Source organism: Neophocaena asiaeorientalis, unplaced genomic scaffold, assembly GCF_003031525.2.
Source record: "Neophocaena asiaeorientalis asiaeorientalis breed wild unplaced genomic scaffold, Neophocaena_asiaeorientalis_V1.1 scaffold123, whole genome shotgun sequence".
Classification (NCBI taxonomy): domain Eukaryota; kingdom Metazoa; phylum Chordata; class Mammalia; order Artiodactyla; family Phocoenidae; genus Neophocaena; species Neophocaena asiaeorientalis.
The window spans coordinates 12,002,216-12,020,104 of NW_020173666.1; the positions used below are offsets into that span (position 1 = coordinate 12,002,216).

The window sequence follows — 17,889 nt, forward strand, 5'->3', positions numbered from 1 at the left end:
TTATGAGGGGTCTTTGTTAGGCCGGGGGTCCTCTTCAGCTGGGACTGTCTGATGAGCCGAGGCTAGAGGTCTCAGAGGCTGTAACATTTGTTGGGTGCCTGGAGAATCTGGATTGCCCTTTGTACCTGCTCTTTCCAGGCCTCCTGATGCCAGCTCTGTGGTTGGAGATTTTGAGATCCACAAAGAAGACAACGCAGAGAATCACAGAGTGAAGGCGGAGAGGGGCTTGGGGAGGGGGAGGCCCCAAGTGGACACTAGACTGTCTTGGGCTCTGGAGGTGCTAGGCTGCTGGGCCATCCCACACTCCAGGGCGTGGTGTTTGGGCTCAGGGCGGCACCCATGGAGCTGACCACAGCTGAGTCAGCCCCAGCTTGCGTGGTCACGGGCTTGATGGCCTGAACCCACCGTTTTGGGTGCAGTGTTCAAGGTCTGAACCCACATCTGGTGTCAGATGGGGGTCAGCGCTGAACGTGGCTGGTGTACAGCGGGGTGAAGGCATTTTTCTGGGCTGGTTACTGTTCCCCACCGATCGTTGCTTCCTAGTACCATTCAGTCCTGGAAGGAGACGCAGGCTGTCTTCCTTTGTAGGTTTGGGTTTCTTCCTTCAAGGATATGAGCTGTCCTCCCACAGGGGGTCAGGCCAGTGTGACTACAGACAGGATTATTTAGAGCTATCTGTTTGGCAAACGGTTCCTTCTCCTGACCCCTAGTGACTGATGGCAGCCATAGCCGTGTGGCTGGAAGACCCTGGAATATTCTGGAGGCCTTCCTTTGACGCTGATTTCATACGGGTATGACTAAAGAGGGTTTGTCGTCTGAATTTTAGAGAGGGTTTCAGAAGAGGGGAAGGTGTTTTTGTAAAGTAATGCTTCATGCTCGTCATTCTTTAGGCAGACCAGCGCCCTGGTGTGAGAGGTCAGGCATGGCCCTGCTCCTGGGGCGGGGGGTGTCTCTTAGTGCCCACGCGGTCACGTCGGGGAGGCTGGCCTGAGAGCAGGGAGTGGCTGCCTCTTGCCACTTAGAGAAGCCCCCTGAGACGTCAGAGCTCACGGCACACTTCTCCAGAAAGGAGAGACCTGCTTAAGGCAGGAATAGTGCTGCCTTTTTTAAACAAATAGGGCATTGTGACCTAGATTAGCTTGCTACCCTGTGGTGGTTCCTGCCTCCTGGGGAGCGTGTTAGGGGCCTCAGAACGGCACTGCTTGGGTCCCCTGGGTGAACCGTGCGGAGCCCGGAAGAAGCCTGAGGCCCGTGCACGCCCTCCGAGCCCCACTTCTCAGAGCAACCACTTACCTGCTCGGTAAGCTCCAGTGGGCGCTGGGGAGGCCGAGCGAGTGAGAGATGAGAGCAGGGTGTGGCCATGCACAAGTGCAGCTGTCAAGGTAGGGCCTTCAGCAGGAGAGGCTCGGGGTGAAGAGCACAGCTCCAACTCCATGCTACCGCTTCCTGGCGCTGTGACCTTGGGCGAGTACTTCTCTTCTGTGCCTCAGTTTCTTCATCTGTAAAATGGGGTGAATGATAACACTTGGTACACAGGGCTGTTTCAGGGATGAAGTGAGTTGATCCGTCCCAAAGCACTTAGAACGGTGCTCGGTGCCCTTGATAAAAGTTGGCCTTTATCCCCATGGTTATCATCGTGGATGCCAGAGACCCAGAACAATCCACTGGGTATGGGGAGGAAGTACTAGAACTTTCATTAGGTTTTATGTTCATCTCATCCCGTTTATTTATTATCCATTGCTTTGTAATGCTCTCATTACATTCACCTTGTGGGATGTGGATATAATTTAAGTAAGCATGTAAGCATGCATATATTTAATTATTTTTATGATTTGTCATTTTATCATTTATCACTATCCTGTCATCATAAAGCATGATTAAGTTTTTACTGATGGGATTTATTATCAAAAACTGCAGAGGCCACCAGTGTAAACAGAGGCTTCTCTGAGATTCCCTGAAAGACCTGTGACTGACTCACACCTGTACCTGGATTCCATTCACTGATACTGACGCCTGGGAGCAGCTTCAGGAAAGGACTCCTAGCCCTTTCCTGCTGCACGTGTCTCCGTGGCCCTGCCGTTTGGGGTGTCTCTGAAGCACTCGCACGTCCCGGGCTGTGTGTCCCGAGTGTGGAGTTCGTGGGGAGTGTGCAGTGTGGGAAGGCAGCCCCTGGGCCCCTCCCCGACTTGCTCTGGGCACGGTGTTCCCTCGAGGATGTGAGGCGGCCTGAACCGCTGTGGGGCTCTGTTTTGCAGGAACCAGCAGCTGCACGTGCCCCTGAGGCAGCACCAGGTGCGCTGCTGTGACTGGCTGCTGAAGGTCATCTGCGGGGTGGTGGCCGTCCGCACGGTGTACGCCTCTCACAAGCAGGCCAAGGCCTGCCTCGTCTCCCGTATCAGCTGCGAGCGTGCCGGTGCTCGCTTCCACACCCGAGGCGTGAACGACGACGGCCACGTGTCTAACTTCGTGGAGACGGAGCAGGTCAGTGCCCAGGCCGGCCCGTGGCCCCCGCTGGTTCAGAGCAGAGGAACCTGTGCAAACTTGTTTCCGTTGGAGGCGGGGGTGCTGGAGGCGTTTTCTCATGAACGTGGCTCCTCGCTCTCCCAGGAGCACAGAATGTGTCCCTGGGGCTCTGTTTGCAAATGTGGCCTTGGGTTTGCATGCTGTATCTTTTCTTTTAATACATTTATTTATTTACTTATTTATGTATTTTTGGCCGCGTTGGGTCTTCGTTGCTGTGTGCGGGCTTTCTCTAGTTGTGGCGAGCGGGGGCTACTCTTCGTCACGGTGCGCGGGCTTCTTATGGCGGTGGCTTTTCTTGTTGTGGAGCACGGGCTCTAGGCGCGTGGGCTTCAGTAGTTGTGGCTCTCTGGCTCAGTAGTTTGTGGCTCGCGGGCTTAGTTGCTCCGCGGCATGTGGGATCTTCCCGGACCAGGGCTCGAACCCGTGTCCCCTGCATTGGCAGGCGGATTCTTAACCACTGCGCCCCCAGGGAAGTCCCTGCATGCTGTATCTTTTTTGATTCTCTTCTCACGCTGGAAAAGTGTTGCTTACCCAGGGGTATTTTCAGCTAAAAAGAAGGAATTTTTGCCGTGATATCACGAAGGGTGGCGGTTATTCAGAGAGCAGCTGACAAATGAACCAATAGGGTTTGAAAATCTTTTTAAGACAAAAGTAAGTAGCTGAATAATGGCAGGATGAGAGAAGGAAGTTAGTTTTCATTCTGGATCCACTGAAGCTTCCTCCTGGAAGCAAGTCTTAGCAGCTGGGAGTTGTGAAATCTGCATGTGAGGAAGCAGTTGCTTTCAGCTCCGTGGAATAGAACCTTCTGCTTAATTTCTCATTGACTTTTTCCCCCCTAAATTCTGTTCTCATTCCCAGAGATGCTGTCTTACATCTGCTTTATTTATTATTATTTTTTTGCTAACAGGTGATTTTTTTGCGAACATGCGATGTTATCCTACGCAGTAGGATAATACCACCGTGTAGACTAACAGATAGAATAAATCAAAGGATAGCCCATGAAAGGCACAGGTGTAGTATTGCCGTGGGTGTCAAGCTGCAAGCAGCCCGTGTTTATTTAGTGGTGATGGGACTTTGCATCCCCTCTTACGGCTGCAGCTGCGACAGGTGTTTCCTACCAGGACTTCAGCCAGTTTAATTCAGCACAGATTTGAGCACTTGCTTTCCGTGTGTGAGCTGGACCTGCCTGGGCTTTCGGAGGGCACAGAGCGGGGAGGGTCCTCTTGGGGTCAGATGCTGAGTAGGGGGATGCCAGTCAGCAGCCTGAAGATGAGCAGAGGGGCAGTTTCTTGCCTGTGACTTCAGCTCTCCTGGACATAGACGCGGCTGGTAAATAAACACCTGGTTAAAAGTGACAGAGAAAACGAGGCCCCCAGATGGGGGCATTCCTCACGGTGTTCCATCCCGGTCTTTATCCTTGTGTCATTAGTCTTTGCACCATTCAATTCATTCCACAGATCTTAATTACTTTTCACCTGCCACAGGCTGAGCGCTGTGCTGGGAAGTGGGGGCCAAAGATGCAAAGCATTTTTGGACAAATCAAAATACCAGAGACCCTGAACCTGGTAACTGAGCGGGATTTACGTTTCCAGCGGGCAGCCCTGGAGCGAGCCCCTGTGGTTCAGTCTTCGCCCCGTTCCCCATCCCGCCCTCGGGCAGAGAGTACCTTGTTTAGTGCCCCTTAGATTTTTTTGGATTTCAACCAGTTTTTTAAAAATTGGGGTCCCATCTACTGTGTCTTGTCAAGTAAGTCATTGATAAAGCAACTGCCCGCCTTATCACTGTCTGTTCCTAAACGGTAAGACATTTTAACACTGAAAATGTAAGAAGGCGTAGTGGTTTCCTGGAACTGCTGTAACGAGCACCGCAAATGGTGGGAGCGGGGGGCGTGCTGAAAAGGACTGAAATGTATCGTCTCCCAGTCCTGGAGGCCAGAGCCCGAGATCAGGGCGTGCGCACCGCCGCCCTCCTTCTGAAGCCTCTGGGGGAGGAGCCTTCCCACTGGCAGCTTCTGACGGCCGGTGGTGGCAGCGTCACTCCCATCTGGCTCCAGCACCACGTGGCATCTTCTCCCTGTGTGTGTGTGTTTCTCCCCTGTACATAAGGACACCAGGCATATTGGATTGAGGGCCCAGCCTACTCCAACCTGACCTTTCTTAACTAATTGCATCTGGAATGGCTCTTATCTCCAAGTAAGGTCACATTCCCAGGTGCTGGGGGTTAGGCCTTCAACATATCTTTCTTTTTTTTGCGGTACGCAGGGCCTCTCACTGTTGTGGCCTCTCCCATTGCGGAGCACAGGCTCCGGACGCGCAGGCTCAGCGGCCATGGCTCAGGGGCCCAGCCGCTCTGCGGCATGTGGGATCTTCCCGGACCGGGGCACGAACCCGTGTCCCCTGCATTGGCAGGCGGACTCCTAACCACTGCGCCACCAGGGAAGCCCCTTCAACATATCTTTTTGAGGGGGGCCACAATTCAATCCAACACAAGGACATAGCCTGACCTTAACAGGTCAGGACTGTGCTTCCAATGCAGCGCGTTTAGCTTTATGAACAATCTCCGTATTGTCCTGGCTCTTCTCGTTTTTCTACAGACTAGGGTTGGGCCTCTGCTCTGGTTGTTCTAAGTGTGCCTGGTGACTTGTGCTTTTCTCCTGCCTGCCCCGTGTACGTGTTGGGAGGCAGGGACCCTGTCCCCTCCAGCAGCGTGCGGCCGGCCCGCGAGGCCTTAGAGCCCGCAGTGCCCTGCCCCCCACTCCTGCAGCCCACCCTGTTACTTAAATTGCCGGCACCTGCCTCCCTTCTTGGGCGCGGGGAGGGGTTTCTTGGCTCCTGTGAGCTTTGTGGGCTTCCGGGTTTGTGCTTTTCCTCCCTTTCTTCCTCCGGGCTGCTCTCTGGATGAGGCCCTCGCCCCGACCTTGCTCCCAGGAGCAGCGGATGAGCTGACAGTCAGCCAGACATCACCAGCTGCTGTCCTGCCGGGACCCAGAGGCTGCAAGTGAGCCCCACGGTGATTTTGTTTTCACAGACACACATAGGGCAGGAGGTCGTGGGCTTGCACCCAAAGCAGTTCCTCGTGGGGCGCGTGTGTTTCAGTCTGCTCCCCAGGGACCCCGTGCTCTCCACCACGGGAGGGAGGAGCCGGACGAGTCACACCAGCAGGGCCCCCAAACAGCGTGACCGCCCTGGTGTGTGGAGGAGAAGGTGACCCCAGGGGAGGGGTCATTTCCCAGAGCCGATACAGGGGTGGCCTCGTCGACAACACAGATGCATGTCCTGAGCCCCTCGGCTGAGTCTGAACGGGAGCCTGCCGGGTGGGGTCACAGCAGGGAGGAGACAGACCAGCTGGCCCTCGGGCGTGCCTCCCACGGTGAGTGGTCAGTGCTCAGCTGTGAGCCTCCTACCTGGAGAGAGAAGGAAAGACAGCAGAGCAGGTGAGGGCAGGGAGAGGCGTGTGTGCTAGCGGAGGACCCTGCAAGGTAGGGAGTCTTGGAGGAGGACGCTGGGAGGTGGGGAGCCTTGGAGGAGGGGGCTGGGAGGTGGGGAGTCTTGGAGGAGGACGCTGGGAGGGGGGGAGCCTTGGAGGAGGACCCTGGGAGGTGGGGAGTCTTGGAGGAGGACCCTGGGCGGTGGGGAGTCTTGGAGGAGGACGTTGGGAGGTGGGGAGTCTTGGAGGAGGAACGCTGGGAGGGGGGGAGTCTTGGACGAGGACGCTGGGAGGGGGGGAGCCTTGGAGGAGGACCCTGGGAGGTGGGGAGTCTTGGAGGAGGACCCTGGGCGGTGGGGAGTCTTGGAGGAGGACGTTGGGAGGTGGGGAGTCTTGGAGGAGGAACGCTGGGAGGGGGGGAGTCTTGGACGAGGACGCTGGGAGGGGGGGAGCCTTGGAGGAGGACCCTGGGAGGTGGGGAGTCTTGGAGGAGGACCCTGGGCGGTGGGGAGTCTTGGAGGAGGACGTTGGGAGGTGGGGAGTCTTGGAGGAGGAACGCTGGGAGGGGGGGAGTCTTGGACGAGGACGCTGGGAGGGGGGGAGCCTTGGAGGAGGACCCTGGGAGGTGGGGAGTCTTGGAGGAGGACCCTGGGCGGTGGGGAGTCTTGGAGGAGGACGTTGGGAGGTGGGGAGTCTTGGAGGAGGAACGCTGGGAGGGGGGGAGTCTTGGACGAGGACGCTGGGAGGGGGGGAGCCTTGGAGGAGGACCCTGGGAGGTGGGGAGTCTTGGAGGAGGACCCTGGGCGGTGGGGAGTCTTGGAGGAGGACGTTGGGAGGTGGGGAGTCTTGGAGGAGGAACGCTGGGAGGGGGGGAGTCTTGGACGAGGACGCTGGGAGGGGGGGAGCCTTGGAGGAGGACCCTGGGAGGTGGGGAGTCTTGGAGGAGGACCCTGGGCGGTGGGGAGTCTTGGAGGAGGACGTTGGGAGGTGGGGAGTCTTGGAGGAGGAACGCTGGGAGGGGGGGAGTCTTGGACGAGGACGCTGGGAGGGGGGGAGCCTTGGAGGAGGACCCTGGGAGGTGGGGAGTCTTGGAGGAGGACCCTGGGCGGTGGGGAGTCTTGGAGGAGGACGTTGGGAGGTGGGGAGTCTTGGAGGAGGAACGCTGGGAGGGGGGGAGTCTTGGACGAGGACGCTGGGAGGGGGGGAGCCTTGGAGGAGGACCCTGGGAGGTGGGGAGTCTTGGAGGAGGACCCTGGGCGGTGGGGAGTCTTGGAGGAGGACGTTGGGAGGTGGGGAGTCTTGGAGGAGGAACGCTGGGAGGGGGGGAGTCTTGGACGAGGACGCTGGGAGGGGGGGAGCCTTGGAGGAGGACCCTGGGAGGTGGGGAGTCTTGGAGGAGGACCCTGGGCGGTGGGGAGTCTTGGAGGAGGACGTTGGGAGGTGGGGAGTCTTGGAGGAGGAACGCTGGGAGGGGGGGAGTCTTGGACGAGGACGCTGGGAGGGGGGGAGCCTTGGAGGAGGACCCTGGGAGGTGGGGAGTCTTGGAGGAGGACCCTGGGCGGTGGGGAGTCTTGGAGGAGGACGTTGGGAGGTGGGGAGTCTTGGAGGAGGAACGCTGGGAGGGGGGGAGTCTTGGACGAGGACGCTGGGAGGGGGGGAGCCTTGGAGGAGGACCCTGGGAGGTGGGGAGTCTTGGAGGAGGACCCTGGGCGGTGGGGAGTCTTGGAGGAGGACGTTGGGAGGTGGGGAGTCTTGGAGGAGGAACGCTGGGAGGGGGGGAGTCTTGGACGAGGACGCTGGGAGGGGGGGAGCCTTGGAGGAGGACCCTGGGAGGTGGGGAGTCTTGGAGGAGGACCCTGGGCGGTGGGGAGTCTTGGAGGAGGACGTTGGGAGGTGGGGAGTCTTGGAGGAGGAACGCTGGGAGGGGGGGAGTCTTGGACGAGGACGCTGGGAGGGGGGGAGCCTTGGAGGAGGACCCTGGGAGGTGGGGAGTCTTGGAGGAGGACCCTGGGCGGTGGGGAGTCTTGGAGGAGGACGTTGGGAGGTGGGGAGTCTTGGAGGAGGAACGCTGGGAGGGGGGGAGTCTTGGACGAGGACGCTGGGAGGGGGGGAGCCTTGGAGGAGGACCCTGGGAGGTGGGGAGTCTTGGAGGAGGACCCTGGGCGGTGGGGAGTCTTGGAGGAGGACGTTGGGAGGTGGGGAGTCTTGGAGGAGGAACGCTGGGAGGGGGGGAGTCTTGGACGAGGACGCTGGGAGGGGGGGAGCCTTGGAGGAGGACCCTGGGAGGTGGGGAGTCTTGGAGGAGGACCCTGGGCGGTGGGGAGTCTTGGAGGAGGACGTTGGGAGGTGGGGAGTCTTGGAGGAGGAACGCTGGGAGGGGGGGAGTCTTGGACGAGGACGCTGGGAGGGGGGGAGCCTTGGAGGAGGACCCTGGGAGGTGGGGAGTCTTGGAGGAGGACCCTGGGAGGGGGGGAGTCTTGGAGGAGGGCGCTGGGAGGTGGGGAGTCTTGGACGAGGACCCTGGGAGGTGGGGAACCACGGAGGGAGGGGAAGACACAAGGCGTCGCCTGCTTCGTGACCTGGCATTTAGAGAAATGGCAGGATCTGAAACCTCATGTCTGCACCTGAGGGCGCAGGCAACAACTTGAGGATATTGGCACTGAGCCCGCGGCAGGAAGGAGCATTGGCTGGGGCAGCTTGGCCCCTCTTGTGTTGCCTGCAGGTCACCTCCGGCCTGTGCCCTCTGCTAAGGGACTGAGACCTTAGCCACTGGGGAGGGGAGGTCCTGTAGCAGAGGCACGAGGGCGGCCGACGGGCTGCTTGCCTCTTGTCATTCAGACCAGCGATGGCGCGAGACGGAGCAGGCTGGATCCCTGATGTGGAGGCTAACTCTCAGGGAGCCAGAAAAGGGAGGTGTTTTCCAACCATCCACTCCTGCCTTGCTTTTATGTTTTTCCCTAAGAGAACAGTCTTTCTCCTCCAAGGCAGGCTGTGTGTGTGCACGTTTGTGGGTGGGGGTTTTGTGTGGGCATGCAGGCAGATGTTGTGTGCACATTTGTGTTGTGTAGATGCATGTGTGCGCGGGTGTGGACGGCATCTTGGTCTCCCTGGGCGGAGTCTGCAGTCTTTTCGGCTCTGCTGGGAGTCCCACCTGGTGGGCCCGCTCTGCCGCCATGACACGCGGCACAGAAAGTCCCCTCATTTACCCAAAACAAAAGATAACGATTTGGCTACTGAAGATAAGGCCACTGATTCATCAGGGAGGTTAGGATGACCGTGAGTGTCCTCCCGAGAATGCAGACCTGGAAGGAATTGGTTTGCAAACACCTCATCCTGGACCAGATGTTTGGCAAAAAGCCTTTTGGAGAAAAGTGTCTCTATCCGGTGGCGAGGCTTCCTGCTTTGTCCCTTTCTCGTTATGGTTGTTGGGCTGCTGTTCCCCCACTCTGTGAAAGGGGCGTGCTCGGTGCCAGGCCTGGCCTCGAGCCACACGCCGCGGTGGCTCCCCCTTCCTGAAGCCCCTCCTGCGCTGCGTTTCCCTCCCACCTCTGTCTGTCCCCTCCTAGATTCCCTCTCCTGCCCGCGGCCTGAACCCCGTTCCCATGTTCTGTGGGGCAGGAGGCTTCCGACCTGAACGGGAAGGAGTGACCGCCCTGGGCCCCAGAACGCTCCCTCCTTTGCTTCACGGCACGTCACCCCTCTGTGATCAGGTGACGCCAACTCCGTTGAGAGAGGGAAACCGAGGCAGGAGGTGGTTAAGGAACCCCGCTGGGCAGAGGGGAGTGGGACCCGGGTCGGTGGTGTCCCAGAGGTCACTTGCCGACGTGCGTTCACTCTGCATCCTGTCTCTCCTCCCCCAGGGCCCCCAAGTGCCCTCTGTTAAAACTACCTCTGTGAGGTCAGGCCAGGTGTTGAAGCTCCCGCTAGTTTGAAAACCTGTGCTCTTTCGCCCAGAAAGGAAAGCACTTTAAATCCATCACTACTGTGTGATGATGGGGGTTGTCCTACCACCTTGGGAACGAAGAGGTGGGTGTTCCTGATGACAGGGTGGGCACAGAACTAGAATATTTTCACGTGGGAGGAGGAATAGAGAAATTTGGAGGCATCTTTTCTTTCTGCCCCGGGGGTGGGGTCCGGAGTGCTGGGACTGCTTGTCGGTGTTTTTCTGAAGCTGGTTCTGTGTTAAGTTCCAGCTCAAGAGGGGCGTGGTCTAATGCCGGAAGTAGTGCTTTTAGCACGTATTCAGTAAAGTGAAGGGTAATCGTTCCTTAGCTTCCGTCAGGTCCTGGGCGCTGTTACGAGTTGTCTTTACATAGAGATATTGTCTGAATTGGTGACTCTCAACAATCTGGACACAGGCAGAGAGGCTGTATACCTTTAATCTCGCTGTAGCCTGTGCTCCCTGCAGTAGCTTAAATAACCACTACTTTCTTCTGCTTTTGTCAGTGGAATAATGGAGCGTAACCAATTTGCTGGTGATCAGTATCTGAAAACAGATGGGTTCTTCACCCAGTACATTTTTTTCCTTTGGAGATTAAAGGATAGAGTTTCAGCCTAACATTATTACTCCCAGGCTCATGTAATTCCTGAAGTTCAGGGAACCTTCAGGTCTAATATTCAGGTCCTCCACTGCAGAATTACTAATGCATGTGTGATCTGAGCGTGATCTAGCCGCATGGAAAGCTACCCTGTAAGGGAGCAGGCCGCTAAGAAATGGAAAGGGCCAGTAGCATCGCCTGAGGCCAGCCCTGCCAGACCAGGGTAGAGTTACTCAGATAAAGGGCAGCATCCGATAGCTGCCGCAGCCCTCACCCTCGTGATGCTGGGGACTGTACTTTTTGTCCCTTTAGACCTCCCTGGCACTAGAGCATCAGTAAGGGCCTGTAGGTGGGTGAGGAGTTGGTACAGCCTGGAAGAACTGTGTGTGGGGTAGGAAGGAGATATATTCCTTAACTTGTAAAGGATGGTCTGTGTCTGTGCAGGTGCTGTCACCCTGGAAGTTTGTGGAGGCTGTGTTTGTGTGTGTGTGTGTGTGTGTGTGTGGACTCCCTGACACGTTCAAGAACACAGTGGTGTAGGGCCAGGACCAACTGTGAGTTCAGGTCAAGTCTTGACCTGCATTGTCAAGTGCAGGACCGACTAGTGCAGCTAACTAGGGCTTTGGGCTACAGCTGGTTCATTTCATTTCCTCCAGTCCCTTTCCAGTCGCTGTCTGCTACTTCGCCAGTTGACAGGGTGACAGTAGAGGGCTCCCAGGAAGGTCTTAGTTAAATCCCAGAGCCCATTTGCCTCTGTTCCTAAAATTGGTGGGGAGGGGACTGCTGGGCTTTTCGGGGAGGTCGCTCAGGTTGTGGGATTTCCATCCACCCGCACCCTCCTCCTCGGAGGCTGGGGGGCAGCGGAGCAAGCCTGTGAGCGCAGGCCGGCCTGCGGGGCGGGGAGCAGCTCGGCCAGGCTGGGAGAGGGGCAGAGGGCGCTCAAGCCTGCTGTCGCCCTTCGCTCTGGCTGGTGTCGGGTCTCAGGCAGCCGGATCCCGTTACCCGGCCCCAGGACATTCGGTTTCATTGAAGAATACCTTTCCCTTTCTGTCTCCTTGTGGTGCAGATGATTTACATGGATGATGGAGTGTCGTCTTTTGTTCAGATCAGAGGCTCCGTTCCGCTGTTTTGGGAGCAGCCAGGGCTTCAGGTAGGTAATAAAGAGCCTGTCCCGTGTGTCGTTGTTCGCGCACTCTTCTCTTCTGAACGGCTGTGAGTTGTTTCTTTTAGTCATATTTCTTTCATGGCAGTTGCTGGTCTTTTTCCCCAGCCCAGTTGGATTGAGCTGAGTTGTCACAGTGTGTGTGCACGTGTGTGTGTGTGTGTGCGCGCGTGTGTGTGTGGTGTCGTACACAGAGACACATACGTTGTGTGATTTTCCGATCTCGAGCTCACTGATGACACTGGTGAGGTGGAAGGGCTTTGGGGTAAGTGGACCACATCGTGTGATTGCAGTTACCTTCACTTAGACCCAAGTTCAGTGTGTTGAGAGCGTGGCCTAAGATGTCTTTTTTTTTTTTTGCGGTACGCGGGCCTCTCACCGTTGTGGCCTCTCCCGTTGCGGAGCACAGGCTCCGGACGCGCAGGCTCAGCGGCCGTGGCTCACGGGCCCAGCCGCTCCGCGGCACGTGGGATCTTCCCAGACCGGGATATGAACCCGTGTCCCCTGCCTCTGCAGGCGGGCTCTCAACCACTGCGCCACCAGGGAAGGCCCCCTAAGATGTCTTTAGAGAGTTGCGACTCTCCTGGAAAGCTTTGAAAGGTTTTGGGGGCCCCAGCGGCCGTGTGGCAGGTCCGGCGTTTGGAGGTGCTTGTTGTGGGGCCGCGTGCGAACTGCACGGAGCTTTCATGTGATTTCTAAAAATACTCCTTGCCGTCCCAACAGGGCACTGGCCGGTGCCAGAGGTATTTGGCCTTCTGTCTCCTGGGACGAGTTCAGGGTGTGGGTCCAAGAGCATGTCTGTCGTCAGTGGAGGGGCACACTGCTTTCCTACCTGGGAGGGTCACGGCCGAGGGGACCTGATTCCTCCACACCGATCCCGGTCTTCCCGCCTGGCTGGAGGGGACATGGGTGCCCTCAGGAGACCGCTGTGCCCGGGCCTGCGTCACCTTGGCTCTCCTTCCCGAGCGCTCTGTGTGACGGTGGCTGGGTCACCAGCCGGTGGCTAGAGAGGCCCAGGGCCACCTGCCAGGCTCTTGGAGTGTTTGACGCGTTGGGTCTCACCCGCCCTTGACTTGACCCAGCCTCAGCCATGGGCACTTTGTCCTTATGCTGTCATCGTGCAGTTGGAAGCCGTGGAAAGGAACCTTGTCAGCCCTTAGGTGAGACGGGTGGATGAGTGTCTCAGTTCTGTGGGCAAAAGCTCAATTAACATTCAGTGTTTCCACGAGAAAGGAACAGCTAAGACGTGTGCCGCAGCTGATGGCATTAAGTGGTGGCAGAGGTGCACCCCTGAGGATGGGTGGAGATCTCCTCTGGAGGCCATCCCAAGAGAGCTTTGTTTTTAAACAGCTCTATTGAGATATAATTTGCATACATAAACCTCACCCATATAAAGTGTACAATTCTATGGTTTATAATGCATTCACAGAGTTGTGTAACCATCACCATAACCTAATGTTAGAACACTTTCATCACCACTAAGAAAACCATGGACCCATCAGTGGTCACTCCCCATTCCCTCCCCAAGGCCTGGGCAACTGTTCTACTTGCTGTCTCTATAATTTGCCTATTCTGGACATGCTCAAAGGGGTTTTGAAACTTGATTTTCTTTAGATTTGGAGTTTTCCTTTGATTTGTAAGAAACCCCAAAACTGGGAGATGGTCATGATAGAGTATTAGAATTTGGGAAGGACCCTTTGAAATTCATCTGTTTTACCCTCTCACGCAGTTTGGGATGGCTCCATTATTATTATTATTAGCTAGTTTCTCCTTGCTTTGCACACAGTCTGTCTCTACAGGGTGTTCCAGGGGACGTGCCACACAAAGTCTGAATTCTCAGACCTTCAGGAACCTTCGTGGTTCCCCCTTTCTCCATTTCGTCTTCTCCAGGGCCTTCCTTTGGCCATTTCTGTCTTATTTCTAGGACTCTCCACACTTTGGTCTCCCTCTTCTAAAAACAAGACAAAACTTGTCAGTCCCCTCTTTAATTTTGGTCTCCAGCTTGACTCCTCTGGTGCTCCAGACACAGCCTGACCCTGCATTGGAACAACTGTCCCCCAGTCTGACTTGGGTCAGCATCCATGGATCTTGGGTGGCTTGCTTTTCTGTAGCTGTAGCATCTTTTAGACTCATAACACTTGTTAAGGCTCTTCCACAGCCTCTGTGGTTTCTTCAAAATAAGTTTCAAAAGGCTTTAGCGTTCATGAATCTTAAGGATTTGCTAACCTTTGGGTTTAATACCCGTGTTTATCCTCTAAATACAATCCATCATCAAAGAGAGATGAGGTCATCTTCCTAGGGCACAGGAGGGCAACTTTCAGTCACCCTACCCGAACTATCAATAGCAAGCCTGATGATCAGTCCTGGTCGTTTTTCTCTATTTTGAAAAATTCCCCCTCCTTCTTCACTTAGGTTAGATGAAAAGTGCAAAGATTTGGGGGTAGACAGCTTGCTTTTTAAGTTGCAGTGTTGAGCCTTCGCCCTTTTGCAGTTACCCCGAGGGAATGGATGAGCCCCGCCGGGGTTGGGGCACGGGGGTGCGCAGAGAGGACCGTGGGATGATCATTTGTCTGCATGGTATCACGGGCATAGTGCCTTCATTACAAACTCCTGGATCCTGACTGCATTTCCAGCAACCATGTACCTTTAGCAGTTCATCTTTATCTTGTTAATAGGCTGTGCGGATTATAAATAGCCTTAGTTTACTCTTCTGTAAAATGGGATTGACGAAAACAATCTCCTAGGGTTATGGAGAAGATTAAATATCATAGGATGTATTAGAATTTAGCTCAGTATCTAGAATCTAAAAAGTACTAAAAATGGTGGCTGTTAATGGTATTAATAACGTAAGTTATAGCATCTGAGAGACAAAAAGCACAAGTTGCGTTTGCATCAGGAGAAGCACGGCTCTTTGCGTCCTGCAAGCGAGTGGGAGTTTCCCGTGAAGGCCCCACGAGGACACCATGCGGCGTCGCGACAGTGTCCTCACATTTCTGCATTCACGTGTGGCACAGGCACCCGTCTCCTGGGCTCTTCCACTTCCCAGCCCTCATACACACCCCGGGGGAGCCATTTATTCATCCCACAGACACTCATCAAGCCCCTGGTACATGCAGGCACCTGACATGAGATGTCGCCCCCGACTTCGGGGTGGAGGTGACAGGACATGACAGTGTTGTACGAATAGAGCTGGGAGAGAGGAAGGCTGAGATCCCTGTGGTGGCTCTGGGGACGGACAGTCCACTCAGGCTGCAGGGCTGGGTGTCTGAACTGACCTGAGAGGGATTGGGTGGAATCACCCAGGCCAGGAAGGCAGCCTGCAGAGGAACCACAGATGCAGGTGTTGCAACCGCTGCATCAGAGCACATCTGGGGACCTGTGCTGGCTCTGCTCCCTGCAGCCCGGGCATGGGGGACAGGGGTCGTGGTGAAAGGTGAGACTAGAGAGGCTGGCAAGGCCCAGATGAACATGGGCTTTGTATGCTACGCTAAGGAGTGTGACTTTTACCCCGGTAGTGCCCAAACTGCTGCACGTTACAATCACCTGGGCAGCTCATAAAATTCCTGGCGCTCGGGGTGCATGCCATCCCAGTTACATCAGCACGTCTGCAGGTGGGAGCAGGCATCAGTACTGTTTTGAAGACCCTTAGATGACTCCAGTGTGCAGAAGGCTTGGGAATCACTCAAGGTTATGCTGGTAAAACAGTTATTTTGGGGCCAGGAGGGAGAAGTTTTGGTTTGTAGCATTTGCCCATTTCTGTGGTGTAAATACTCCCATCAGAGCTGATTTCAAGCCAACAACTTGAACTCGGAGCTGGGAAGAGGTGTGCATACCGTGGCTTGTGAGCCGGAAGGAGCTGGCTCTGCACGCTCTGGACGCTGTGCTAAAGGGTTCAAGGGGTGGGTGATGAGGCCTAAGTAAGCTTTGGAGTTTGGAGGAAAAAGATGAAAGGTAAGGACACCAGGTAGGACAGTGGCATGGATCCAGATCAGAGATGCTGGCGGCTTTAACTAGGGGAGGCCGTGGAGGGAGAGGGAGAGGTTCGGAGATGCCGTCTGTGGCCCTGGGACCCTCTCAAGTGCTCAGGGAGGCTCTCTGTGGACTCAGCCAGGCATTATTCTTCCAACCACTCCAGGCTCAGCCTGGAATCTTTGGGATTGAACCTCTGACTTCAGGGACCAGACAGAAGTGAGTGGCCAAGTGTCCACCTGGCCGGGGGAGGAGGGAGACTAAAAAAAGCAGCACGTTCAGTTCCTGTGTGCCGGAGCCAGCAGTGGTTTCATTTCAGCCCCGCGTGAAGCTGCTCCCTGAGTCTCTGACAGACTGTGGCCTCAGGACTAGGTGACACCAGAGAGGAGAGATTCGGGTCAGTGTCGGGACGTGCAGCCTTAGGCAGCTGGACTAACGGGTTGTCGAGCTGATGGACGAATGACCTCCCGGAGAGTGTCCGAGGCCCCCCTTCTGCCCACGCCCCGTCCACTTAGGAGGCGGGGGGACATGGCTGTGGGCAGGGTGCCCTGTGTGCGGGTGTAGACACAGACCCCCGGGCTGCTCTTGTCCTGCTGCCTTGTCCCCTCACAGGCATTCAAACCCCCAGCAAAAAGGGAACGATGACGATGATTAGGTAGAAACCAGCACCTCTCAGACTGTAGCATGGGGGGGCGTGTGTGCATATGTGAGCCACCTTGTGCAGGAGTCACCTGGGGACTTGTTAAAGCACAGGTTCCTGGCCCCACCCCCGGAGACCTTCATTCAGTAGGTCTGAGGTGGGCCCTCAGATCTGCATTTCTAACAAGCTCTCAGGGCACACTGATGCTACCGGTCCGGGGACCACACTTTGAGAACCACTGGAGTCAGGGATCCTTTCTGCCTATTTACTGCCCTGGTCATTCACTGTGGGTGGTGCCCTTAGTGTCATCAGCAGTGATGTTGGACTGACTGCTGTGGGGATGGGAACATGCCTACACGGGTCCTTCCTTGCCCTGTCCACACAGGGAGAAAGGGCCGAGGCATCCGAAGGGCTGTGCCCTGTACCAGGGCTGGGCCGTGTCCTCTCCTGCTGTGGGCTGCTGCTTCCTGACTGGCCCCCAGCTTCCCCGAGTCCTGCAGATGCAGTCATGCAGACTCGTTAGAAACACTTATGTGTGTTTCAGGGTCTTTGCACAGCGACCCAGTTGGTGGTAGTCAGCCAGGGACGGGAATTCAGGGTCTCCCGTCCCTTTGCCATCTCCATAGCACCCAGTGCCATGTGGACCCGAGGTGTCAGGCTCACTGACTCAGGCCTGCACGGGTTTTGCGGTTCGTAACGGGACTTAGGTAATTTTTATCCCAGGGGAAGTTTAGAGGCAGAGATGAAGCTTCTGAGCCCTGAACCATTTTCTGATTCTCTTACTTGCTCCCATGGGAGTGAGTCTAAAAACAGCCGTAGCTTCTCCCTGAAGCCAGGGGGGATTTCTTGCGGTTACTGACAGGCAGACGTGGAGCAAGTGGCCCTCGGGGCTCAGGGTCCCCTCAGAGGGTGGCTGGAGGAGCATGGACCCGCGTTCCGCCGGCACCTTGCTTGTAAGTTCAGAAGAAAGACAGGAGCTGACTTGCCTTGGGTGCAGGACAAGACCGTCTTCTGGGAACTCAGGGGCTGTGATGGTTTTGGGGGTTAAGTAACTGGCATTTCGTCAGCCAGGTGTCAATGGCCATCAGGAAAGGAGGGCAGAATACACACAAAATGAAGGTGTTTGGGTTGAGCCTTTCTTAGGAACACCCACAGTTAAGAGCAAGATGCCTCCTTTTCGATGCCTTATTTTACCGGCTCGTTTCCTTCGTGACCAACGTTTCTTAGGACCAAAAGGGACTACAGACTTTATTTGTAGAGTCATTTATGTGGACAAACCTAATCCCAGTAATTTCTAACTCTGTTGCTGAGACACTAGTTTTCTAGATGGGTACCTTCCTCACGTATGGAGAGGGACAGCAAACATCTGCGATGTTAAGGGTCATAAAATAATGCTTCTCACATGTTCAGTAGTATCTACATCTGATGATGTGGATGAATCCAAGGACACCACTTTTACAACCTTCGATACCAAGCAAAACTGAGCAGTACATTTGAAGAAACTTTTTATCTTGAAATAATTTCAGACCTACAGAAAAGTTATAAGAACAGCGGAAGGGACCCTTACACATCATTACCCGGATTCACTAAATGTTAACATCTTGCCACACACACCTATGCTTTATTTCTTT

At 55.8% G+C, this 17,889-nt stretch overlaps 1 protein-coding gene across 1 annotated transcript in view; it reads left to right on the forward strand.

The window, feature by feature from the left end:
• SYNJ2 (synaptojanin 2) overlaps positions 1–17,889 on the forward strand; it is a 95,334-nt gene that overhangs the window by 41,510 nt on the left and 35,935 nt on the right. Inside the window, exons 4-5 of the mRNA XM_024748049.1 lie at positions 2,256–2,481; positions 11,554–11,637. Of these exons, the coding sequence (XP_024603817.1) occupies positions 2,256–2,481; positions 11,554–11,637 (310 nt within the window). The remainder of the gene's footprint in view (positions 1–2,255; positions 2,482–11,553; positions 11,638–17,889) is intronic.